At 48.0% G+C, this 24,976-nt stretch overlaps 1 protein-coding gene across 21 annotated transcripts in view; it reads left to right on the top strand.

Moving 5' to 3' along the window:
* The first annotated feature begins 9,422 nt into the window (after positions 1 to 9,422).
* Positions 9,423 to 24,976, top strand: part of PCM1 (pericentriolar material 1) — a 70,256-nt gene continuing 54,702 nt past the window's right edge. For 9 of the 21 annotated variants that reach the window (XM_074228207.1, XM_074228203.1, XM_074228208.1 and 6 more), the window contains exons 1-8: positions 9,483 to 9,582; positions 11,476 to 11,595; positions 12,287 to 12,532; positions 13,150 to 13,419; positions 14,397 to 14,567; positions 14,746 to 14,862; positions 16,454 to 16,642; positions 23,347 to 23,469. In XM_074228207.1, coding sequence (XP_074084308.1) covers positions 11,500 to 11,595; positions 12,287 to 12,532; positions 13,150 to 13,419; positions 14,397 to 14,567; positions 14,746 to 14,862; positions 16,454 to 16,642; positions 23,347 to 23,469 — 1,212 coding nt within the window. In that variant the 5' untranslated portion in view covers positions 9,483 to 9,582; positions 11,476 to 11,499. Of the gene's footprint in view, positions 9,448 to 9,482; positions 9,583 to 10,116; positions 10,297 to 11,475; positions 11,596 to 12,286; positions 12,533 to 13,149; positions 13,420 to 14,396; positions 14,568 to 14,745; positions 14,863 to 16,453; positions 16,643 to 23,346; positions 23,470 to 24,976 lie in introns of those variants that run through there. The other 12 variants (XM_074228218.1, XM_074228220.1, XM_074228222.1 and 9 more) reach the window with 8 other exon arrangements.

Below are 24,976 nucleotides of genomic sequence, written 5' to 3' on the forward strand. Positions count from 1 at the left end.
AGGGACAAAGGTATTCTAAGAGGGGGAGTGCCCAGGCGACTGGGGACTTGGGAGAGCCATCAAAGGCATGAGAGGTCCAACTAGCAACCACAGCCAGCAGCAGTGAAAGTCTGGTAAGGAGCCAGGGCTTCAAATGATTCACCTGTACAATGCTGTTGGGAACTGCCCTGTAAACCAAGACAACACAGGATCCAGGTTAGAGCAAGGGGAAGGGTGAGCCACAGCTCTCCTGACCTTCTCTCTACTGCCCACTGTGCTTCTCCTGCAAAGGGAGGAAAGGACTCCCAGCAAACCCCATAGACTCCATGGTAATGTATTACTTTATAATTCATTAGGTTACTTTATATTTTGAGTTCACTCTTCTCATGCGCCCATAAAGGCAGAATGTCTCCTCATTTGAGGAGACTGTTTTATGATAAATCAGAATGTATACTTTGTAAAAGCTCATTGGCATTCACTGGTGGATTGATATTGGAAAGCACCCCAGGTTGGGGCCCGTGTTAGAAGTCAGCACTTCTCAGTATTACTCCCAAAGGTACTGAGGAGAAGTCCTCCGGGCCAGTGCAAGTTGGGAGAGTGAACCCAGAGGGCATTCTACTTACATTATTATACTAGAATTATTATTAATTAGATTAGATTAGATTTTTAAAAAAAACAAAAGAACAAATAAATGTTGGAATAACATATGTTCTCCAAATAGGACTGAGTAGAGGAAAAGGCACACCAATATCACAATCTTATCTGCTCTCTTTCAGGGGCAAATTCAGTCATGATGGGTCAGGTCTAGAAATTCCTGTCCTCTGGACTTTGTACTGCCCTTTGGCCAGAGGTTGAGGCTGCAGAGGTGAAGGGAGCCCTGTCTTCCAGGTTCTACTCAAAACTACTACTTTCCCATTTTTATTTTCTTTTTGACCCTCCTTAAAACATTTAAAAAAATTTTTTTTAGTATTTTATTTATTTAAGGCAATGGGGTTAAGTGACTTGCCCAAGTTCATACAGCTAGGCAATCATTAAGTGTGTGAGGTCACATTTGAACTTGGGACCTCCTGATTCCAGGGCCAGTGTTCTATCCACTGTGCCACCGAACTGCCCAACCTGCCTTAAAACTTTTTTTAAACAAGGCAATGGAGTTAAATGACTTGCCCAAGGCCACACAGCTAGGCAATTATTAAGTGACTGAGGCCACACTTGAACTCAGGTCCTCCTGACTCCAGGACTGGTGCTCTGTCCACTGTCCACTGTACCACTCAGCTATCCCCCTCCTTAAAACTTGAGCCAGAATCCTAACTCACTTCTCCTCTCAGCAGACTTCCACTCCCTCTTCCTTCTTGGATGAGAGGAGAAATGACTAGCTATATTTTCAGCTAGGTCCAGACTCAATGTTCCCAGGAGCTCCCATAGACAAGCTCTGAAGACTTGACTTCCCATCTGTAGAACCAGTCTCCAATGGAGGGCTGCCTTCATTTAGAAGGCCACACAAGCAGATGCTGTCTCCCCTATCAGGCTGGGTGCACCCTGAGGAGAGGGACTGCTTTGTTGTTGCTTTTTTCACAGTACCTGATGTGTGAGTAGTAGTTTACTTAGTACTTGGTACTAAGTACTTAATTCTTGGTAAAAATAAAATGTGCTCCATGGGAGAGCCCTTCTCTTTGATCCCAGACAAGTGCAGACACTGTAGATGATTACTTGCTAGCCCCTGCAGTCTTACCTGAGAGCTCTTGGTTTCTAGAAGCAAGAGGTAAGACATGAGAACCCATCAGCCTTCTAAATTGTGACATTTCAATCAGAAAAACCAATCTGTCCTTTTTTTTTCTTCCTGATCTATTTCCTACTATTTACAGATGGTTCTAGGACAGCCAGTGATTGACTCAGTTCCAGGAAGGTCCACAGGTAGTGTTTGCTTTTGCGCTGTCCTTTCTCAATTTCCAGACTCGCCCCTACCTTGTTTGTCTCTGTTGTTGTCACACGTTGTCCAACGGCCCAACGCTCAGGGGTCATGAGGAAGTCACAGAAAAGGTAGACCCATCTTCCCCATGTGTGGATGCACATATCATGTCAGCAGGCCATGGAGACAAGGGCTATGAGAGTAGACAACTGATAAAGGAGGGTGAGAGCAAGTAGCTGGAGAATTCAGGCTCCAAATCAGACAGAAGAGACAAGCTTCCAAGTTCCATTTTTGTATTACTGCTTCCATGCCCCACTTGTCACAGCTGAGGAACAAACATGAGAGTTAGATTTCACATGCTGGGAAATTTGTTCATATTGGATTATCAGAGGAAGGCTCTCCGGAAGGTTTGAGAGGATATGCAGTAGAGTCACACAGGATGAGAGGATGTGGATGGTCTGCAATCTGTACCTTTGAAGGGATTATTCATCAAGGATGAGTCTTGGGCTACAATCTCTTTTAGTAGCTTCAATTAACCCATGACATTGAAAGTCTGAAAATATTAGTAAGTGTAATGAAACCAAGTTGAAACAAAGGAATGAGAAATTTTGTCCAAATACCTACTGTGGGCTAGAAACTAGGAAAAAAGAGGAAAAACAAAACAAAAAGATCTCCTGCCTTCAAGCAGTTTCCCTTCTTGTTGGGGGGGGGGGGTTGGCAGCAGTTGTACAAAATATAGCCAGACAATTAAGTAGAAGGTAAATCTAGTAGGACATGAGCACTATTAGGGGAACCAGGAAAAACAACACAATGACACTGATCCCCATCCCCCCACCCCCAGAGGCAGTTTCTCAACAATATTGCTCTCCATCATTCCATGACTTCATTGATGGATCAATGGAAGTCACTATCTGATGACCAGGCATCCAACATGAACCTGCTGTTGGCAGACCTTCAAACGGTTGCCCTCTGACCTGAATTTGTCTCAAGACTGAAAGAAGTCTTTTGCCCCACTTCTTAGAGTCACATTTTCCACTGGGCAGGGGATTCCCAGGAAATCTGCAGAAATGGTTGTCACAGTGGGGATGAGGCTTCATTCCAAGGCCTGCTTCACTTCAGAAGGCTCACCAGCTTCCCTCCATAGCTTAAATAAGGCTAAATCCCAGAGCATCCCAGAGCAAGGCATCCAGAAGTGTCCCCTTGGGCTTTCCTTGCTATCTGATCAGGCATGGCTTCAGTCTGCTCTTCTCCTGCTGTAGGCACTCTGAAATGCTCCCTGGGTGTGCAGCCAGGCAATCCCCTCCACCCTGCTCCATCAGCTTTCCTCTTCTTTGCCTAATCTTATGATGGACAGCCCATCTGACCAGGGCAATAATCCACTCTAGGGATGCCAATGAGAGCCCACCCTGCCTCTGGATGGAGGAGCCTCTCACCTCCCAAGGTAGCCCCTTCATCTGCTTTGGACCAAGCCTAGGGAGGTGTCCCTGATTTCCAGTCTCAATTGGCATCTTGGCTGCTTCCACCCTTTGCTCCTGGTTATCTTAAGGGGTTAAAGAGATCAAGTCAATCCAGGCCATACCAACTAGCAATTATTAAATGCTTCCTGGATGCCAGGCTCATAGAGACAGGTCCTCTCATGGGACAAAACAAAGAGCCCCAAGTCTTTGTGTTTCAATATTCCTGTCACCTTGAGACTGATGGACAGATGGCATGTTCCTGAGGCCCCTCACCATCCTATTTGCCAGGCTCTGGATAATCTCCAAACTCCTCTATGTCATTAAAATAGGGGCTCTAAAATGAACTCAATATCCTTTCCACTAGAGCTGAGGATAGAGGGACCATCATCTCCATTGCATGGAGCCATGTTGCTATTTGTTGTCATTTTCCAGTCATGTCTTGTTAAATCTTTGTGACCCCATTTGGGGTTTTCTAGGCAAAGATACTGAAGTGGTTTGCCATTTCCTTCTCCAGCTCATTTTTATAGATGAGGAAACTGAGACAGAATTAAGTGACATGCCCAAGGTCACATAACCAGATGTGTCTGAAGTCACATTTGAACTCAGGAAGATGAGGGAAGGCCAAGCACTCTATGTATTTGCCATCACCCAGTGACCAATCTACTCTGGGCATGACAGGTCTCTTAATTCAGGGTTTTACCCCCAAAATTCTTCTCTTATCCCTCCTATAATAGGGATCTTTCACATTCCTGTGGATGCTGCCTCAAGCTTCCTCTCTCCCCAGGCCCTCCATCTCCTTGGTTCCCATGACCACCTCCTCCATTCCTACTTGCATAACAATAACTAATAGCATTGATGTAGCTTTTAAGGCTTTATACAGTATTTTACACACATTAACTCATTTAATAATCCTTGCTTATCCTCATTTTACAGATGAAGAATGCGAAAAGCTGAAAAAAGGTTAAATGATTTGCCCAGAGCCATATAACTAGCGAGGGTCTGTGGCAGGATTTAAACTCAGGTCCTCCTTACTCCCAAGTTCTTTTCTCTATCCACTGTACCACCTAACTGTCCCACCTTCTACCAAAGGGAGATAGAGGAAGTCCTATAACCTTATTAATTGAGCATAATGCAATTTATGATAAACAATCACACTGGATCCTGGCTGTAGTAAAACAGCCCTTGAAACTCATTTCCTAAAAACCAAACCTTCTCTTCTCTCACATCCTATACAACTCTCTATTCAGTCTCTCAGCTGAGAAAGAACCTTGCCTTTTACTCTTTGTTCCTTCTTTTCATTTCAAAATCTTTTGATACCACCTCCCATTCCTCTTCTCCCTGGGCTCTGCCAACTCTCTCCAACTTCTTCAGAGTACTAATCCCACCCCTACGACCTCCCTCTCCCTCCCTCTCCCTCTCTCCCCCATCTCTCCTCTCTCTCATCTTCATTTTCTCCCATTCAAACATGCTCAAGTCTTTGCCATATTTAAAGAATTTTCGCTAAACCTTCCATATTACCCCTTTAGTTTATAATTCCATATTTCTCTTTCTTTTCTCAGACAAACTCCTAGGGGGGAAAAGCAGTCTAATAAAGAGTGATATCTTAAGCAAATTGAGGAAACGGGGGGGGGGGGGGGGGGGGGAGAAAGGCCTGTCAGAACTACGATCAAGCAAGAACTAGAGAGGATCACAGGAAGTAAAATGTCTAATTTTTATTATACAAAATTGAAAAGGTTTCACATAAACTAATATTTCAAAAAAAGGAGGAAATTGGGGTAGGAGATTTTTATAGTAAGTTTCTCTGACAAAGCTTCATTTCCCAAATATATAGAGAACTGAGCTAGATTTATAAAAGAACCATCCCCCTGCTTGTAAAGGCAGTTTTTCAGAAGAAGAGATCAGTTATTAATAGTCATATAAAATGCTCTAAATCACTAATCATTAGAGAATGCATATTAAAACAACTATAACCTTTTCACACTCCTCAAAATGGCCAACATCACAGAAAAGAAAAATAGAAATGCTGGAGGAGATGTGGAAAAATTGGGGTGTTTAATGCACTTTTGGTGGAGTTGTGAACTGATTCAACCATGCTGGAGAGCAAGGTAGAACTATGACCAAAGGGATATAAAATTGTGCATACTCTTTGATTCAGAAATACCACATCACTGCTGGGGCTATATTCGAAAGAGATAAAAGAAAAGAGGAAGCTCCATAGACAAAAATGTTCATAGCAGCTCTTTTTGCAGTGGCAAAGAACTGGAAATTGTGGGGATGTCCACCAATTGGGGAATGGCAGACCAAGTTGTGGTATATGAATGGGATGGAATATTCTCATGCAGTAAGAAATGATGATCTGGATGCTCTCAGAAAAACCTGGAAAGATTTACTGATACAAAGTGAAGTAAGCAGAAGCAGGAGAACATTGTATGTAGTATCAGCAAATTCTGTGATGATCAAGTTCTCTACTCTGATCAGGACAATGATTCCAAAGAGTTCCTGATCAAAGAAAGCTATCCACCTCCAAAAAGAGAACTGACGACCCTGAGAATAGGTTGAAGCATGTTGTTTTATTCTTTGCTTCTTGCTTTTTTAATAAGATTCTTGTCTCTACTTTTCCTTTCACTTCTCAACTGTGCCCTGTAAGTGATCCAAGGCTCTCTCCTAGTCCTTTCTGCCTCTCTATATGGTCTCTCAGTAATCTCATCATCTCTCATGCATTTAACAAACATCTCTTTGCTGATAAAGCCCAGATCTACATATCCAGCGCCAGTTTTTCTCCTGAGTGCCAGGCTCCTATCACCAGCTACCATTTCCAAGTGGATGCTCCAGAAACATCTGAAACTCGGGTTCAAAAAAACTTGTGATCTTTTCCCCTCAAACCCCTTTCCTCTCAACTTCACTATTTCTGACAAGGGTTCCAATGTTCATTCAGACTCCCAGGTTCCTGACCTCAATGTCACCCTCAATTTCCTGGTCTTCCTCATCCCACCAGTCAATCAGCTCCCAGATCTTGTCCTTTCCCCTCCACAAACTCTGCCATTTATCCTCTTCTCCCCACTGACACCTCCCATCTCCATCAGGACTCTTGCCCTAGAACTTAAACCTCTCCTCCCTCTCTCCTTACCACAATCCACCCTTCACACCAGCTGCCCAAGGCATCTTCCTTAAAAGGAAGTCTGACCATGGGGCTCTCCTACTCAGTAGACCATGGTGGCTCTCCATGTCTGCGAGGAGCCTCTCTACTTGACTTTTAAAGCTCCTCACAACCTTACCCTAAATCCATCCTTCCAGCCTCACTGTATATTGCTCTTTGCACAGTGCCTATTGTAGGGTCTGATATACAGTAGGTGCTTAATAAAGACTTGATTACATCATTAAGATCTAAGAAGAATAGCTAACAAGTATGTAGCGCCAAGTACGTAGTAGACATGGTGATAACTACTTTCCAGATCTCATCTCAGATATGCCATTAGGTTCTGGCCACTGGGTCACTTTTCATGAGTGTCATTTTCTCAATGACCCTTTCTCAGAAGGGACGAGGAAAGAAGTCTCTTATTTGGACACTGGTTTTTCTTGAGAAGTCATGTCAAAACTGTCACATAGGCACCGCAATGTCCTTCTTTGGCTGAGCCTTTTTGGTGTCTGAGCAGCAGCTGAGGAAGGTTTTTGAAAAGTTCCAAATGGTCTTGAATGCCATATAGCATTGATATTTCTGAAGATATTGGAACTTCATTAAAATAAGCCAAGCTTTGAGACATCCTCAAAATGTATACCCTTTCTATTTCTGCTGTGTGGATAGATATTTTTCTATGAACTTGCTGTCTCCCCCTTAGACTGTAAGCCTTATTCTTTGTAGGCCTATCACAAAGTAGGAATTTAATCAATATTTGTTGATTGATGACTTCTTCCAGTCACCCAAGTTTACTACATTAGAATCAGCTGTGATTCTCTGTGCAAGCTGCATGAGCCTGGGAAATGCCCTTCACCTCCTTGGCTTGTTTCTTCTTTAAATCAGGGTGTTGGCCTGGATGGTCTCCAGGGTCCCTTCCGGCTCTCCCTGCACCTTCAGTGCCAAATCAGCCACCAAGTTTTGTTGAATTCATTCACAGAGCATCTCTTACCATTTTCTGTTTAAGAACTGAATTTCCCAAGTGACCACTTGTCTACTTCCTTTTTTGCTGAATCTCTCCAATGTCATTTGAAAAAATAAATTAAAATGCAGGAATGTTGATATTCAAGTGTGGCAAAGGTTCCCAAAGACATCCTCTTGTTGAAAGATCACCTCCTGCATTTAAAGGTAGCACAGAGTGGGGAAAGAGAGAAAAGAGAAAGAACAAAAAAAGGCAAGGGAAGGAAGAGGAAGGGATAAAAAGAAGAGGAAGGCAAAGGCAATAAAGCTAGGTCTGGGGTGATGATAGGGGCCTGCAAATGGAAGTGGGACAGAAAGGAAGGAAGAAACCTTTCTTAAGCACCTACTAAAGGCAGCCCTGATAGGTGATCTTATTATTCCCATTCTACAGGTGAGGAAACTTAGGCAGACCTGTGAAATGACTTTCACAGAGTCATATAGCTAGGAAGTATCTTCCTGACTCCCAGACCGTACTGCTTTGTCTAGCTGCCTCAAGGGAAGAGAAAGGTATGGAATAAGGGGACTGACCGATGCAAGTCCTGACCCCAAAGTGATTGCTGTTTAGTCCTGTTGACGCGCTTTGGGGTTTTCTTGGCAAAGATACTAGAGGGATTTGCTCAGGGTCACACAACCACTAAGTACTGAGGATAGATTTGAACTTGAGTCTTACTGACTTCCAATTTTATGGGAATGTGTGATCGAACGATAGCCCACAGCTTTGAAAGGTTGAAGTCATCATCACAGGGCTAGTGACTGGAGTTGATGGCCACAGGAGCCAAATCCGGTGAGGATCCAGCCCAGGGGACCTCAGATTTGAGCTATTCTCCCCAGGGACTTTGTTGGTGTGACGGAAGGAGGGGGCATGGCTATGGATTGAGGAGGATGGTTTGGGACCTATCTTGATTTCTGAATTCCTTCTCTCAAGGGACTGAATGGTGCTGAAAGGCCAGCATGCCTACCTCCTGGTTTTGGGGGGGAGGTTACTGTGCCTCACCCTCCTTCTCCATAAATACCCTCTTGTAAAAGGTTATTGGCCACAATTGGCTAAAATAGTGGAGAGATGTCAACTGTTAAATGATATTGGGGAAACATTCTGTCCTAGGAAACCCAAGCCAGACTCTTAAAATGACCCCTCAGACTCAGAGGGGGAGATGCAGCCTGGAGTCCTGTGGCAACCCTAAGGTGCCAGTGCCAGGGGAGGTTGGGAGAGGGTGCCCAGAGTTTGGAAGGAGAGAATAGGAAAGGATGGCAGCCTGGAAGGACAAGAAGCTGGCAAAAGCAGCCTAACCAGGGGCCCGGGCGTAAGAAAGGCAGCAAGGCCCCCGGAGACCAAGGCGCAACCCTTCTCCTCGGGGGGGGGGAAATCTGGGGTTCCTAAGGTGGGGGAGATGCTGAGGGGGGCTGCAGGCGTCTCAGGCCCTTCCCGAGGGGCAGCCAGGAGCGGAGGCCTGGCAGGGAGGACGGGGCCCAGCGCCCGGGCCTCCGCCGACCCCCGCCCAGTTTCTGGGGACGGACAGACAGGTCCCTGGGGGGCTCCGGGCGGGGGGGCCCGGCTGCTCCCCCGGATCCGCTCGCGGGGGGGCTGTAGATGACCCCGCCCCGGGGCCAGGGAGGGGCGGCAGCGCCCCCGCTCCAGCCCAGACGTCACGTGCGCCGGGGCTCGCCAGCGCCTCGCCACAGACAGACAGACAGACAGGCAGGCACAGAGGCTGGGGGAGGAGAGTCCCCGTGGGGGGGGTCAGTCGGGTCGGCCCCGGGCCTCCCGCCGCGGCTGCGCTTTGCTCGGGTGACGTCAGCGTCCGTTCGCCCCCCCCGGGCGCTGGGGCCCCGCCCTCCTCTGCGGAGGCGGCGCACGCGCGCTCTGCCCTCTGGGACGTGTAGTTCTCCTCCACGTGGCGGGCCCGGCCGCTCGTCTTACGTCACGTCGCGTCACGCCCCGCGCCCCGGTCTCTGCCCTGCGTCCCCGACGGCGGGTGCGTGCGTGCGTCGTGCGTGGGTTGCCGAGGCGACGGCGCAGGCCTGGGCGCGCGCCCCCTCCCCTCCCCCCGCCTCCCCCCTTTCCCACCACAATGAGCTCCTAAGATGGCGGTTGGGCCGCGGGCGCCGAGGTAGAGGAGGAGGCCGGGGGGCCTGCGGGGGGCCGGGGGGCGGCGGGGGGGGGCGGGGGAGCCTCGATTGGGGTGCGGGGGGGCCCGCGCGCTGGGAGGGAGCCCCGCGAGACGGAGGGGGCGGGGGCGGGGGGCGCCGGCGGGGCCTCGGCGCCCCCCGGGGGTCACCCTTGCGGCGCGGGAGGGGGCCGAGGCCGGCCTCGGGAGGCGTCGCGGAGCTGCAGGGGGCGTGGGTGTGGCGGCGGCACCCCGTCCCCGCCCCCACCCGCACCCCCACCCCCGGAGGCGGCGCCCGCGCTCCCGCGCCCCTTCCCGCCCCCGCGGCGCCCGCGCGGGAGCCCGCCCCTCCCCCCCCCGCCGGCCGCCCCTCCCCCCGCCGGGCCCGCCCCTCCCCCGCCGGCCGCCCCCCCCCCCCCCCCCCCCGCCGGGCCGCATGGGGGCTGGAGGTGACAGTTGGGGCGGAGCCCGCTTTGTCCTCCCGGGGGAGGGGGCGCGGGAGAGGGCGCCGCCAGCGGCGGGCACGGCGGTGCCAGGCGGGAGATGGGGGGGCCGCGCGGGTTAGAAGGGGCGCCGAGGCTCGGCCCGGGCCGGGCCCCTGTGGGGGGAGACCGACAGAGCGGCATTGCGGGTCTGGCACGGCGGCCGTGAGGCCGAGTCTGGCCCGGGACGGGGCAGCTCTCGTGGAGAAGATGGCATCTGAGCTGGCTCTCAAAGGTGAATTGAGCGGGGGGGGGGTGCGGGGAGCAGAGCCCCCAGAGACGCCGAGCCTCCTGCTTAGGGGACACCATTCGGAGAGCCTCGGCCATCGCCACTGGGCAAGTGACCGGACCAGGAGAAGGCTTTGAGCAGAATCCCATCGCGTTCTGCCCTGAGACGAACCCAAGAGGCAGAAACCAGGGGCACGAGATTGGTGGGACACTCCCTGAAGATGCCTCCAGATCCGTGCGGGCAAAGGGGTCCCTGGGCTGCCTGTTCCTCTGCGGGGATGAGCAGGAGCCCACTGCTCTCAGAAGCTGTCTCTAGTTGTCTGGTAGCAAACTGCAAGCTTAGGGCTCCAGGGTTCTCTTCAGAGGCGGCCTGGGTGTAGATCAGCACCCCGATGCATCATTCCTCGGGTGGCGTGTGCCTGGGGCCCTCCCACGTCCAGGGAAGAGGGAAAACACCAAGAAAAGGAAGATGGGGGGGGGTAAAGTAAGAGAGATGGCTCAAAGAATTGCCACCTGGTCCTGTGTCATCAGGTAGCTAGCAGGGGTGACTGTGGGTGGGGGGAAGAAGGATGAGTCCCCAAGGACCAGTCTGGCCTGCAAGGAGGTTGCGTGTGGGAGCTGGGCCTTGAGGGCAGGAGTACCCAAATGTTTTGTGATGAATGCGTGTGGGAGCCCCTGAGCCATTCAGTTCGGTCCAGGGGGCATGGTGGTGAGAGACGTGAGGACAGTTGGTCGTGGCATCAGGGTAGGCCCGGAAGGCCAGGCCAGGGAGTTTGTGCTTTATTCATGGGGTGCCCGTAGGAAACCCTTGAAGAGTTTTGAGCAGAAAAGTGACAGTCAGAGTCATAGATAAGAAAGATGAATCTGGTGCCACTGTGGAAAAGGAATTAGACATTGGGAGACCAGTTAGGTAGCTGTTGCATTACCCCAGGTATGGATCAATGAGGGCTTGAACTGGGGTGGTATCAGTATCAGTGGGAACAGAAAGAGGGATGAATTCAAGAGGTGCACCTAGAATCGGGAGGACCTGGTCGTCATTGGAGTGCAGAGTCAGGCCTGTGGTCTGGAATATGTGTCTGGTGGTGTCCTGTTTAATTGCATTCCAGCTTTCTGGCAGAGCCTTCTTTTCTATTGAAAAGTCTATCTTGTGGCTGGATCTGTTTTTAGTTTCTCTTTGTTTTTGCAGATAATTCTTGATTAATGGGACAACATGGCCACTGGAGGAGGTCCTTTTGAAGAAGGCAGGAATGGTCAAGATTTGCCAAACTGGAGTAATGAGAGTGTGGATGATCGGCTAAACAATATGGTAGGGACTCTCCTGCTAATCGCAGTCATCTCTGGGATAGTCTTTCCTTCTGGGCACTGTTCTCCAAAGGATCAGGCCATGAAAACTCTCTATCACCCTAGTAAGGGAACCTAGTCATTACTAAAATGAAGAGGGGGAGAAGGAACGTGGGAGGGGACAGGAAGGGAAGAAGCCAGCTTTGAAAGCAAGGCCTGGGCTCGGCATCATTGCCAGACTGATCTCAATCTTCCTGGACTCTGTTGCCCCTGATCTCAATTTTTCCAGTCTTCACAGACTAATGAAAGATTCTGAGATTTCAGTGGAGGCAGAACCCCCAGGCTTCTGTATTTCCCTTGAGGGTTGGACAAAGGATTATGGACCTTGGGTTAAATTCCGGAAGTATTTGAATGCTTTAGACTTGCTGGGGTTACAAAGATGGGGTCAGGATATGGCAGATGAGGTAGGGTTTGAGGGAGAGGAACTGGCTTCCAGAAATGTAGGGTGTGTAGAGTTTTAGGGTGAGCAATTTCTAAAAATACTGAGCTGGTGAAAATTTTATCAATCTAAGAAAGTTCTTGATTACCTGAAAGCTGACAATACGTATTAGCGTTTTTAAGGTCAAACTGGTTTTCTTTCCTAGATGAATTATCTACCTTTGTTAAATGGCTTAATGAACTCTGACTTTATTGCCTCTTTTTCCCTATTTTTTAAGGATTGGGGGGGGCAACAAAAGAAAGCCAACAGAACAGCAGAGAAAAACAAGAAGAAGTTTGGTGTTGAGGGTGAAAAAAGGGTCACCAACGACATCTCCCCTGAGTCATCCCCAGGAGGTGGACGGAGAAGGACCAGGACTCCTCACACCTTTCCTCACAGCAGATACATGACACAGATGTCAGTCCCCGAGCAGGCTGAGCTGGAGAAGTTGAAGCAGCGCATCAATTTCAGCGACTTGGATCAGGTCTGTGAGTGACCCCAGGGAGTACGATCGTGCTTCAGTGGGGGGGGGGGTTTCCCCCCTGCAAGGACTGGGGCCACTTCCTGAGTACAACGACCTTTGTTCCTAACGAGGGGATCCAAGATTCATTTTAAAATGTGCTGTTTTCTTGGTCAGCTCCCCCAGGTTTGGCAACGCCACCAGAAGTGGGTTTTATTTTCCCAGCTGAGTCGTCAGTCGTCAGGCCTCTCTTAGCCAGGGAGTGCCCTAGACTGCGGGAGGGTTGTTGTAGTAGATTCAAGCCCAAGGTGATCCAATCTTTTAGCAGCTGAGCAGGTTCTGTTAAGGCAGTCTCTTGCTTGAGGTGCCAGGGGACTGTTGGTTCTTAGGCCCGCGGCTTCCCAGCAATCCTGTGGACTCTTAATTCAGAGATATCAGATACATAGTCTCTGACCCAGTATAGGAAGAACCAGCTGGGAGCCGTGTCTGAGCAGTCTGAGGAGATTGTGAATTGAAGGAGAAGGCTGTGTGTGAGCTGCCTGGTCAGTACTGGAAAGGAAATGTCATTCAAAGCAACGTTAAGTGGCTTTGGATGCGTAAGCTTTTTCATGTTGGCGGGTCGGGTTTCTTTTTCCCTCTAGAGGAGCATTGGAAGTGATTCTCAAGGCAGAGCAACCGCTGCTAACAACAAACGCCAGCTCGCGGAAAACAGAAAGCCCTACAACTTTTTGTCGATGCAGATTAATACCAACAAAGGCAAGGATGTTGGTTCAAGTCCTCAAACAAGGGAGACTAGAGGGTCGTCTCAGTGTAAAGAGTTATTTGCGTCTGCCCTGAGTAAAGATCTTTTACAAAACTGTCAAGTCTCTGAAGAAGATGGGAGAGGAGAACCTGCCATGGACAGCAGCCAGGTAATGTTTGAGTCACCCGTGTGATCTTTCTGTGCTTTGTCCACATCTTCCCCTCCCAAATGAGAGGGGAATTCTTTAAAAAGAACTCTGATTTGCTTGGGGCTTGTGCACATGGTTAATTTTGTTAGTGAAGTAGAAACGGAACTTCATTTGTTTTCCCCCTCTAAAGAAGAAATTCTTATTAATCTTGCCAGGTTCTGGAGTGTTATGATTCAGAACCCCCACTGAACCCACAGGCCCTCTAGAAATGATTCCTTTTCAGAAAACTAGAGTAGAGTAAAAGGCCCCAAAGAATCTAGAAAGTTTCTAGTCTTAAGTTCATTGTTCTTCCCTTCAGAAGAGCTCTGAGGACCTTGTGGTCACATTGGGACCCCTAGCATTTGTGGTCATAAAGGGAAGGCTAGCCTCAACCCTTCCCCACTCCCCTCCTCCCATCAGCCAGTCCCCAGGCCTCCCTGAGCTTGCAATGAGGACCTCTGGGCAAAAGCGCATTGTAGAGGTTCAGACAAGTTAGTGCCAGCGCCAGCCACTCTTCTGACCTTTGAGTCTTGGTGGTGACTGTCAGTTACTGCTAGACACGCGGTAGGTGCCCTGCCTAGCCCAGGGCCTAGATGTAGGCATCGCCTCAGCCATATCGGTGGTCAGGCGAACAAGACATGGAGGACTGAGGGGTGCCAGGGATGGCCACCAGCCGGACGCTGCTTTGTGGACTTAGTCTCCCAGAGCAGTTTGTAGTTTTATGATCATTTGGATTCTTTTTGGACCCCCAGCCTATACTGTGTACTCTTGGGTTAATTTTAAAAAAACTTCAAATGAGTGATGTTGCCACCTTGAAGAGTGTGGCGGACTCCTTCAGCTCCTGCTCCTCCCATCGTGTGAGTATGAAGCCTGCCATGGAGTCAGTGACTTTGTAGTGTGCAGAGCTTCCACGAGCCCCCGGTGGTGCGAGCTTAACTGATGGAATGTCCTCTCTGCAGATTGTGAGCAGGCTGGTTCAGATTCGGGACTATATTGCCAAGGCTAGTTCCATGCGGGATGATCTGGTAGAGAAAAATGAGAGATCTGCTAATGTTGAGCGCCTCACACACCTTATAGATCATCTTAAAGAACAAGAAAAGTCCTACCTGAAATTTCTGCAAAAGATGCTTGTGAGTTTTAGCTCTTTTGAACCTTGATCCACTGGCAGTAGCCCTGCGCAAGCAGACTCTGTCTTCTAATGGTGTCATGGGAGCGGTGTGGTATTTTTCAAGACAAAGTGCCATCCATTTTCATTTTCTGTTGTCCCTTTTGAATAGTTGTATGATTTATCCCACTACAATATTTCAGGCTAGAGAAAATGAGGAGGAGGATGTTCGGACTCTAGATTCCGCTGTGGGATCTGGTTCTGTAGCTGAGAGCACATCGCTAAACATAGATGTGCAGTCTGGGGCTTCTGACACGACGGTAAGCTGCTTTTTGGTCCTTGCGGTGCTGGGGATGAAGATGACTGTTCTTGTTGCTCTCTTGTTGGCCACTTTAATGTCTAGACCTGGGACTGAGGTCCCAGGAGGGAGACACCACCCTTTCTTTAGAGAAAGAGCCGCTTTCCATGATTTGATCGATCTTGAGAATAGCTAGGCTTCACTTTAAATTAGCAAAATTTAGGGTTATTATGCAATGCAGGTTCTTTGTTGAGGAAAGCTTGACTGCTTCTGAAAAGAAGACATCATAGGAAGAGATCACCATAGTCTCTTACTCTAGGGGGGGCTGTCAGTGTCCCTGGAGGCTTTTAGGTGGAAAGCTCCAGGGCAGACCTGTCAGGACCCAGACAAATGCCTTTTGAACTTTTTCACCAGGTCCTCCCATCTTCAGGATTAGGCCAGGGACCCAGAGAGCCCAGTGACATTCCCCCTACCCCACCCCCACCCCCAAACCTGCAGAAAGAAAAGAGGATTTCTGTTCAAGCTGCTTTATCCAGGTTTAAGGGAACTTACTTGGGCACTGGTAGATCAGAGGGGGAGCTTAGGATGACAATGTTCCAGAAAAATGGGGGCTCCCAAGCATGACTTTTTCTTAGAGAGGAGGGATTTTAGAAACTTTGGGCAGCAAATGGTAGAGTAGGCTTACTAGTCTGATTCGGAAAAATGGAGATCATCAGGCCCAGCCTTAATAATGGCTCCTCTGTCCCATGGTGGCTGTGAGGATCCAGTGAAATGAGAGCTGAACACCTCTCAGCACTGGCCTATAGAAATGTTCACTATTATCTATCCCAGGAGCTCCTGTTTGTGTGGTCTTTGCTCAGACAGCCCTAGGTCTAAATTATTCAGCTTCATCAGCCCTTGGTGAAAGAAGGGATGACAGAGTAGAGGGCGGGGGGGGGGGCAGGGCTTGGAGGATAGTGCACAAGGATATTGGCATTCAAAAGTGGTTAAATCTCCCCTGGGTACATATTTGGTGATTTTCAGGTCTACTTCATTTCTTCCCTTCCTCGAAGAGGAAATGAAAAATGTTTGGATGTTCTATTGTTATTTCCATAGCAACCATTGTAGAAACTGACTGCTTTGACAATTTGAGCAGATCAGGTGAAAGTGAGCTCCAGGAGAAGGAAATTTTAATCTTTTATATCTCATACAAATTTGCCCCCAAATAAACCTTCCCCCTTTATTTATTCTGCCAGTTGAGATCGGGGTGGGGGATAGAAATATGTTCATAAAGCTGGTGCCTTTGACTCAGCTGGTACAGATGCTGGCACAGAGAGGCCTTGGTTCCAAGTCAAAGGATGGAGGAAGAAAACTGAGCCTGGCAAGGGGGACAGGCGGTGCTCACTTGGCTGCTGCCTCGGTCAGCTGGCAGCCAGCCCCTCTGTGATGGAGGAACATGCTTCTCCTTGGCGGTGGAGCAAGGCCAGGCTGGGTGTGAGCAGGGCAGGGGGCTGGTGAGGGGGTGGGCCTTGTCTGTGTTAAACAGCAGTGTGTGTGTGTGTGTGTGTGTGTGTGTGTGTGTGTGTGTGTGTGTGTGTGTTAAAAGAATTAATGTGCTACACTATTTAATAAAGGAGGCATCTTGTAGTCTGAGAATTCGGCCGTGCATTGAGGACAAACTAGGGGACTCAGCTTCCCAAGAACAGGTTTCAGACATTGACGTCCCTACAAGTCCAAAAGGGAAAGGTGACAGAGCTGCTCAGAATGACAGGGAAATATGGCCTAATAGGAAGTATAGCCATGGACGTGGATTATCTGCAAAGGTACAGATGCTGCGACCCTCCCCGGGAGTGGTGGTGGGTGTGGGACCCAGGGATGGGCTGGGGAGCCTGGGGCGGCCTCTCTTGTGTGCCTGCTTTCTTGACTTTCTGTGGCCTTGGCTGTTTTCAGTGGTCACTATTATTAACCTCCTGAATGTTTAAGGGGTTTTCATATTGCATGAACCTCAAGATTAACCACTTCATCCAATCCCCTATCTCTGTATGGAGGACTCTGCATCAAAAATAGTTTCTTAGCCTTTGACAGCTTAAAAGAGTTGCCTCGTGGATTTGTCTGATGGTCTTGGATTCCAAGTTACAATCACATGGGGAGTAGAAGTTGTGGGGACCAGTTCTTTGCTAGCCCATCCATTGTTTCCTAGAGATAACAAACATTTTTCCCCTGCCTTTTGTTGGAAGGAAATATTTTTAGTGTTTCCTTTTACTTATTTATACATCAGGTGAAAATTTTTCAATTCCATAGTCAAATTGAGTGCCGCAATCGTTTCCTCCAACGTTTCCTGTTGTAATTTGCCATATTTTTGCGCAGACCTATTCGAGTTAATCTCTTGTAAGTAATTTGATTTAAGGTAGTATGTATTTAAATTTGACAAAAAAAATGTTTTTTAATATGACTTGGGAGAAACTTTTGTTTGCTAGTAAATATTTCCTTTTTATTTACATGGGATAGGGATTGGACCTATGATTTCATTATTATTGAAAATTCCCACATAAAGAAGCGCCTTCTTACCAAGGCAAGTCGGCATCTCCAGGGCAGCTCACTTAGAGTCTTAGGGGAGTTACCTCAAGCTGAGAGAAGAAGTGATTTGCTTATGGCCAGTATGTGGCAGAACTGGAACCTGTTTCCAGGCTGGCTGTATGCACCAGACTCTGCCTGCTGCCTTTCTTTTTATTCATGTGATTACTTTAAGATAAAGGCAAAACTACCCAGCTCATCTGGGCATGGTGTAGGTATAGAATCAAGGAGTTGTTGGGGAGGATTTGCATCAGGAGCTTCTTTTCCTTGACCCTCTAGAAGGAGGAGGGCAGCAAGACCTGGGAAAAGTAATGCGGGTGGGGGCTGGAATGGGAAAGAAAGACCCGGGGAGACCCCAGGGACCCAGCTCTGAGTCTGGGGGGCCACATGGAGAGACTTCAGGAGGCCTGAGAAGGGGGTCAGGAATTAATGCAGCTGGACTTTAACTGTGTTCTAATCAAAACCAAGCATTTCTTCAGGTCTTCAAAAATAGCATTCTGAGAAAGGCTCCAAGTTTTGCTAGCCTGCCACAACTACGTTTTTCTCTCTTGCTTTCTTATACTCCTGTTAGAGAAGCATCTTTTCACTCACTGGTTCATTATGCTTCTTTAATTTGCTCTTTTTATTTGATACCTCACCAAAGGCTGCTTGGGCTAAAGGATAAACTAAATAGAAAGCCAAATTTGTATTTAGGTCAAATGATTTGCTTTCTGTTTGCTGTTTGGTTGTCCTGGTTAAATATAATTTTTTGAAATAATCTCCTTCTGAGATGCAATATGGCAGAACAGCTGCAGAGAACTGGCCCAACACACACACACACACACACACACACACACACACACACACACACACACACACACCAGTTCAGACAACTTAGCCTCTCAAAGCTGCCAGGCAACAAGACCTGCTTAAATTCTTGAGTGTGTTCTGGTCTCCATTGGTCAAGGATGTTGTCCCTGGGCCCCTGTATCAATGAAATCCAGAGAACTTTATTCCTCTCTTCACCTACCTCTGGTACATTAATTAAAAGTATATTTTATATCCTTATAATTGCTTCAGTTTCCCTCCAGTTGTCCAGTCTTAGAGTTCCTAATGAATTATGCTAACTCTGCTTTATTGTATCACTACCATGTTAGTCAAAATGATTTATAATCCTTAGAAAAAGGACATCCTTCATATCCATTTCTTTACTCTGCAAGGTTTACTCATGTGTCTGTCTTTGCTCCCAGGTTTATAAATGTTCTGGTATTCTGACTTTAAAAGAGACAGAAAAAATCAAGATTCCATCAGAGAGCCAGAAGTTCACCTAGGCTATTTGTCAGACTTAATTCACTAGACTTTAGCGGCTATAGAACGTTGGCTTAGCGCCTGAAAGACCTGGGTTTGAGTCTCACTTGGCTCCCAGCTGGTCATGTCCCCCTCAGCAAGCTCCTTCTCTTTCTTCTCAGCAGTCTTTGAGTCTAGAACTGTCTGAATCGGGGCTGATAAAACAGGCTGTTTTCTCCAAGTCTACCTTGGATTATGACCCAGGGGCTTTTTTTGTTTTGTTTTTAATTGAGATTTTATTTTTCTAGTTACATGTTAGGAAAGTTTTCCAACATTCATCCACATGCAGATGCATATTTTTAAAGTTACATAATTTCATTCCACCCTCCCTTCTGGGGCGAATGGTCAGGTGAATGTTGTTCATGCACATTTGTGTTGAACATGTTTACAGAGTAATCATTTTCTGTCTGAGGAATTGGGACTGAGGGAAAAGAAAGCATGAGATAGGAAAGAAAAATAGAAGAATAATCTTTGAAAAAGTGAATGGAGTGTTCATTCAGATTCTGTAGGGTTGTTTTATTGGTTTGGTTTGTTTTTTCTTCCTCTGGATGTGGATAGCATTGTCCATAATAAATCTCCCAGGGTTGTCCTAGCTCTCTGAACTGCTGAGAGGAGTTGCCTCCATCAAGGCTGAGCAACTCCCAGTGTTGTTGTTCATGTGTACAGTGTTCTCTTGGTTCTGCTCCCTTCACTCAGGATCAGTTTCTGTAACTCGTTTTGTGCTTTTCTAGAGTCTGACCATTCATGATTTCTTATAGAACACCACTGTTCCATAATATTCACATCCCATAATTTGTTCAGCTATTCCCTATTTGATGGGCATCCCCTCAATGCCCAGTTCTTTGCTACTACAAAAAAAAAAAGGGCTGCTATGAATATTTTGGAACATGTGGAACTTTTCCCATTTCTTATGATTTCTCCTGGATATAGGCCTAGTATTGGTATTGCTGGGTCAAACAAAGGGTATGTTCAATTTTATTGCTCTTTGGGCATAGTTGCAGATTGCTCTCCAGAAAGGTTGGATCCGTTCACAACTCCATCAGCAGTACATTAATGTTGTAACTTCTCACAACTTCTCCAACATTGACCATCTTCCCCTTTTTTTGTCATCTTAGCAGACCCAGAGGTTTTTCAGTGGGGCTTAAGTTGAGTGTATTACTATGAGGTAGAAGAATGTTTATCTCTCTTCTTCCCTTCCCTCCCCCCACCCCCACCCCACCTTGGATCACTCTTATCTTTTGGGATGTGTAGAGCTTGGTACTAACTCTCCTTCAGGAGTTCAGCATCCTTCCTTCCCTTAAAGTCTTCTTATTCCCCCTGGAGATTGAAGAAAAGGAAAAAACTCAACCCATACATTTTTGGGGAGTGGACAAAGTTGCCCAGATCTTAGAGGTTCACCTACAGCTCTTCTAATGACTGGTTTGGGAGAGTCTGAATTGAGAAGTAAACTTTTTCCAGTCTCTAGAGCACCAACCTTTGTATTGCCTCACTCCAACAGTTATTTTTTCTTTATAGCAAAAATTAGCAGCGATTTTTTTGTTGTTTTTAGTTTTAAAAACTAGTCTTTGTCTTGTTCTTTCCAACTTGAGGAAGCCTATACAACAATATAGAAGGAGCAGGGATAGCTTGCCACCTGCCAGGTCCTTCTAGAGGTTTTTGCTTCTTTTCTGACATATTCGCATAGTATGTCACTTCTTGGTATTGCCTTTTAACTTTTTTTTGTTGTTTGTTTTTTTGCAAAGCAATGGGATTATGTCACTTGCCCAAGGTTGCACAGCTAGATAATTATGGAGTGTCTGAGGCCAGATTTGAATAAAAAGAGTCATGTCCTCCTGATTTTAGGGCCGGTGCTCTATCCACTGTGCCACCAGGCTGCCCCTTGCCTTTTAACTTCTGACCACACATTCCTTTGTACTTTGGTTTGTCTCATTATGGGCCTGAATGAATGAATGATCTTTGAAATGCTTAAGTATCTCTTACAGTCATTGACGTGTGATCTTTGTGAGCTCCACATTTGACATTTCCATGGAGTAGTCTCCATTCTTATAAAACACGGAAGTAAAAACTCAGAAGAAGAGAGTGTGGCATGAAATCTGGCAGTCCACCAGCCCAACTACCCAAAGGGCTTTCTGGTTAAAGAAGCCAGCTCAGTTTGGTTTCATTTGGGCAAGATTGACCCAGTATCAATGGGCACCCCTGGCCATTGCTGCCACCACATGAAGCCCAGGCAGCATTGTCATTCACACACCACGCTCACTATGATCTGAATCAAAGATGCTCTCACTCCCATTCCTATGAGTCCATAACCTGATTAGCCACTGTAAGCAAAGCCATTGTCTATCTCGAGTCTCTCCTGGAAGGTTTGCCTCTCGCTGATTTTCCTTTGCCTGACTTTCTGGAGCACCTTTCATCCAGACCACAGTCTGGTTCTGAATTCTCCTGTCTTCTTTTATTTGTGCCTTGTTTCTGTTAGGCTAGTTCTGGCTCTCCAGCTCAATGGTATGTTCTGGGGCTGTGCTTTGTAAACAGAGGTGTAGGATACAGATTTGGTCACATAGTAGGTACTTATTTTCTGCCTGGCTACTGGGGTGGCAGGCTTGTAAGTTGGCAGAAGGGTCAATGGTTTACCAGTCCAGAGGGCATACCCCAGGGCATTTGATTCTCCAATGACCACCTCTTCCTGTCTCTTCATTCTCAACTATGCAGAAAATTTAGCCTCTGTAGTGTCTTTTGACTTCTCAAGTTTCTTCCCCTCTAATATAAAATAAACCTGTCATTTTTCAGGTCCCTTGTAAGCTCTTTATTTCTTGGAGTCTAGATAGCTTAACCTTGCTCCAGTCTGGAAGGGATGCACAGAAGGGCTCCAGTTTCTATAAAGGTTGTTTTGATTCTCCTTAGGAAGGTTTAGCTTTTTTTCCTTCCAGTTTTGTTTTCTTCTTGCATCAGGTTGTCCTTAGTAGGGTTTTGAGGGTCCTACTGAACTAGACAGGGATCTGTTCCTCCACTTTGGTTCAAGGACAGGCTCTGTCTGATGAAAAGGACCCTGAGGGTTTAGCAGACTGGGAATTCTGTGGGAGCAGGCAGGGGTCATGGCAGCTGCTCACAGCCACCACCAAAGTCAGGGGAGAATTTGAATCCAGATCTCCTTCCAGTCCACTGCATGGGCACATCCCCACCTCCTCAATTTGGGTGATCCCTTTAGTGATGAAGACAGCACCCCATTCTTGACTGCAATTCTTTGCCTTGGTTTACCCCATTGGCTTCAGAGCTGGCATCCAGGCATCCAGGCTACCCTTGGCCTTGGCCATGCCAACCAGTCCAGGTTTTGGATCCTTGGCGTTCTCTTTGCCCACCACTCTTCCAAGCTTCTCACTTCTCTCTTGCTCCTCCCTTCTCCTTTGGTCTCCTGATGATCCTCATCTTCAGTTCACAGAATCCTAGCCCCAGTGCCAGAGGGGCAAGTTCAGATGGGGAAAGAGGAACTTGTACAGTGCCTCTCAGTGAGTGTTGGAAACAGGATTAGACACACCCTTGCCCCCCCCCCCCCCACTCCATCCCATCCTGCTTCCTCTGAGACCACCATGTTATCTCTCTCTCTCCCCCTAGGCAACCTTGGGTAAAGTACTGGTACTAACATGATGAGCTTTTGGTTTGGGGACACCCCAGGAGCTTTTCAGTTTCCTGAAGGCAGTCTGACCCATCTCTGCATGCCTCCATCCTTCAGAGGGTCAAGCCAGACTTTGGAGTGGCTGCAGATCTCTCCCAGGAGGCTCTGTCTGTAGTGCTTGTGGCGTGGGTGCCAGCAGGGGCATGGGGAGAAGCTTGGCAGAGCCTTCTTCACCAGGACAAGGGAGGACAGCTTTAGCCAGGTCAGTCTGCCTGATGACCTGGGGCTTGTGAGCAGAGGGCTATTCCACAATGGTGGAGCCTGGAGGGCAGTGAGTCTCCACTACCAAGTATGGGGGATCCAGTGTCTCCTACATCTTCTACTCTGTGGTCACCTCACCACCTCAGTCTGCTTCTGACCTCTGCTGTCCAATGGGGATCATTGGAACTCCTGGGCAGGTGTTTGTGAGGCTCTGAGGCACAGGCCCAGTGCTGGTGGGGATGTGGCCAGGGTAGGGTTGCTTGGGACAACCTACCTTCCTCAGGATGCCTCTGATACACTGGGGAGTTGACGCTTACACTGGGAAGTTGGCAAGCAGCTTGCCTATGTTAACAGAGCCTGAGATTCTTTCCCACCTCTCTGGTGGCCGCCGCTTTCTCCTAGCCTGTGGATCGCTCACCTGGTGCCCTCACAATTGTGGCCGACCTGATCCAAACCACTGCTTTCCTTGGAGCCCCAGTGGTCTTGTTTGCCCCATCTACCTTCTCTCTGTGCAGGAGTCCCAGGTGGGCTACCAGATGCAGACAGCATTGCTTCTACCAGAGTAGGAGGGGGAGCCCTGAGACCCCAAAGACTGCAGAGCTTCGCCACCCATCCACTTCCAAGTCTGAGAGCTGGGAGAAGAATTTGTTTTATAATTTCTACTAATCTCTTCGTTTTGATTCTGCCGACTTCTGTTTTCATTCTGCTATGATGTCATCATGTTGATCTAGCATTTATGAAGCGCTTCCTGTGTTCCAGGGTCTGGGCTACATGCCGGGGATACAAGGAAAGGCCCAGAGGGGGCCTGGGCCCTCCAGGAGCTTTCCCCTGGCCTGGGGGAGCCGGTATGCGAATCAAGATGTAAACACCAGGTGGTGCAGAGTAAGTGAGAAGTGGTCTGCGAGGGAGGGCGGCGCTGAAGGGAACTCAGCTCCGCTTGACTCAGGCTCTCACTGGCCTTGACCTCTCCGTCCTTGGAAGTAGTGGACAGCTGGGTGTCTGCTGCCTTTCTTTCATGATTCTTAGGACCATGGTGGTACAGGATGATCCCATGGCCCGTGAAGTGCTGTTTCTTGTAAGATCAGTCCAGTGTTTCCTCTCTTTGCCACCTATCCTTCCATTTTGCTGCAACTTCTTCAGATCTCCATGGTGGCCAGACTGCTGGGACTGACCAGCTTCATTTCCTCCAGCCATGGGTGAACCCCTAGACAAGGATCTTACATTTGGCATGCCAAGGGTCAACTTAAAATGTTTAGTCGACCTGTAACTGTATTTTGAGCTTCCTCTGCCCACACAGGACCTGGGATCATTTAATTTTAGGGAGCCTTCATCTCCCAAGTGGGGGCCAGTCCTCTCCCATCCCTGAAAAGCAGATTCCTTTTGGTTCAGAGCCTTTCCAGGGTGACTGAACCTTTTTAACTTGAGGTCCACTGGCCCAGCCTTCAAGAACCCAGCATTATCCCCACCCTGGGACCCTTCTACAAGTGATCAGGAAGAGGGAGTTTACAGCTAGAAGACCATGAAACTCTAATGGAGCCCAAGGTTGGGGGGGGGGGGGAGTATGATGACCTTGGCTCCAAAAGCTCTTACAGGTCAGATGATGAGGTGAAATTTTGGGAGCACAGACAGCATCATCAAGTTAGGTTTCTGAAAAAGGCCAGTCACTCCTAGGAAGAGCATCATGGTCATTTTTAGAGGATTTCCCTGAGGCAACCATCTCATCCACCATAGTGACCCAAAAGGCCAATATGTGAATCTCTTCAAATAAAACAGAACCCATCTCTAAAGCATCACAATTTATGCTCTAGCCTTTATTTCCACCTCAGGTATTCCAGGCTCTTTATTTTGTCTCTGTCATCCTGTTCTTCTTTCCCCTTACTCATTTCTGTCTTCTCTAGCCAGAAGGGTAGGGTGGGGTAGCAACTGCTTCCTACGGTCTTCTATATGGAGGCTGTGTCCAGTGAATGCAGAGATCATGCTGAGACAGTGCGGACACTCCAGATCCTGGATACCTATGGGATGACTGAATAGCTGAGAAGAGGAATAGATGAGTGTGGAGCTCCAACCGCTTATGTGGGACAGGCAGTTAGTCCAGTCCATGGAGGATCCACTTGGCCTTGATTCTTCTACCAGACTGTCCCTGACCCAAACTCTGGATAAGGCAGGCATATTCAGAGCTGGCACATTTAATCACAACTGCCTCCAGATCCCCATGGTATAGACAGATAGTTAAACTATAGTTCTCTTTGCTTTTCTTTTTCCCCATTTTGGTGAGGCATTGGAGTTAAGTGACTTGGCTACAGTCACACAGCTACTACTTGATGCTACAAGTATTGAGTGATACCCATTTGAACTCCACAGCCGGTGCTCTATCCACTGCCACCTAGCT

Source organism: Macrotis lagotis, chromosome 3 (assembly GCF_037893015.1).
Source record: "Macrotis lagotis isolate mMagLag1 chromosome 3, bilby.v1.9.chrom.fasta, whole genome shotgun sequence".
Lineage (NCBI taxonomy): Eukaryota > Metazoa > Chordata > Mammalia > Peramelemorphia > Peramelidae > Macrotis > Macrotis lagotis.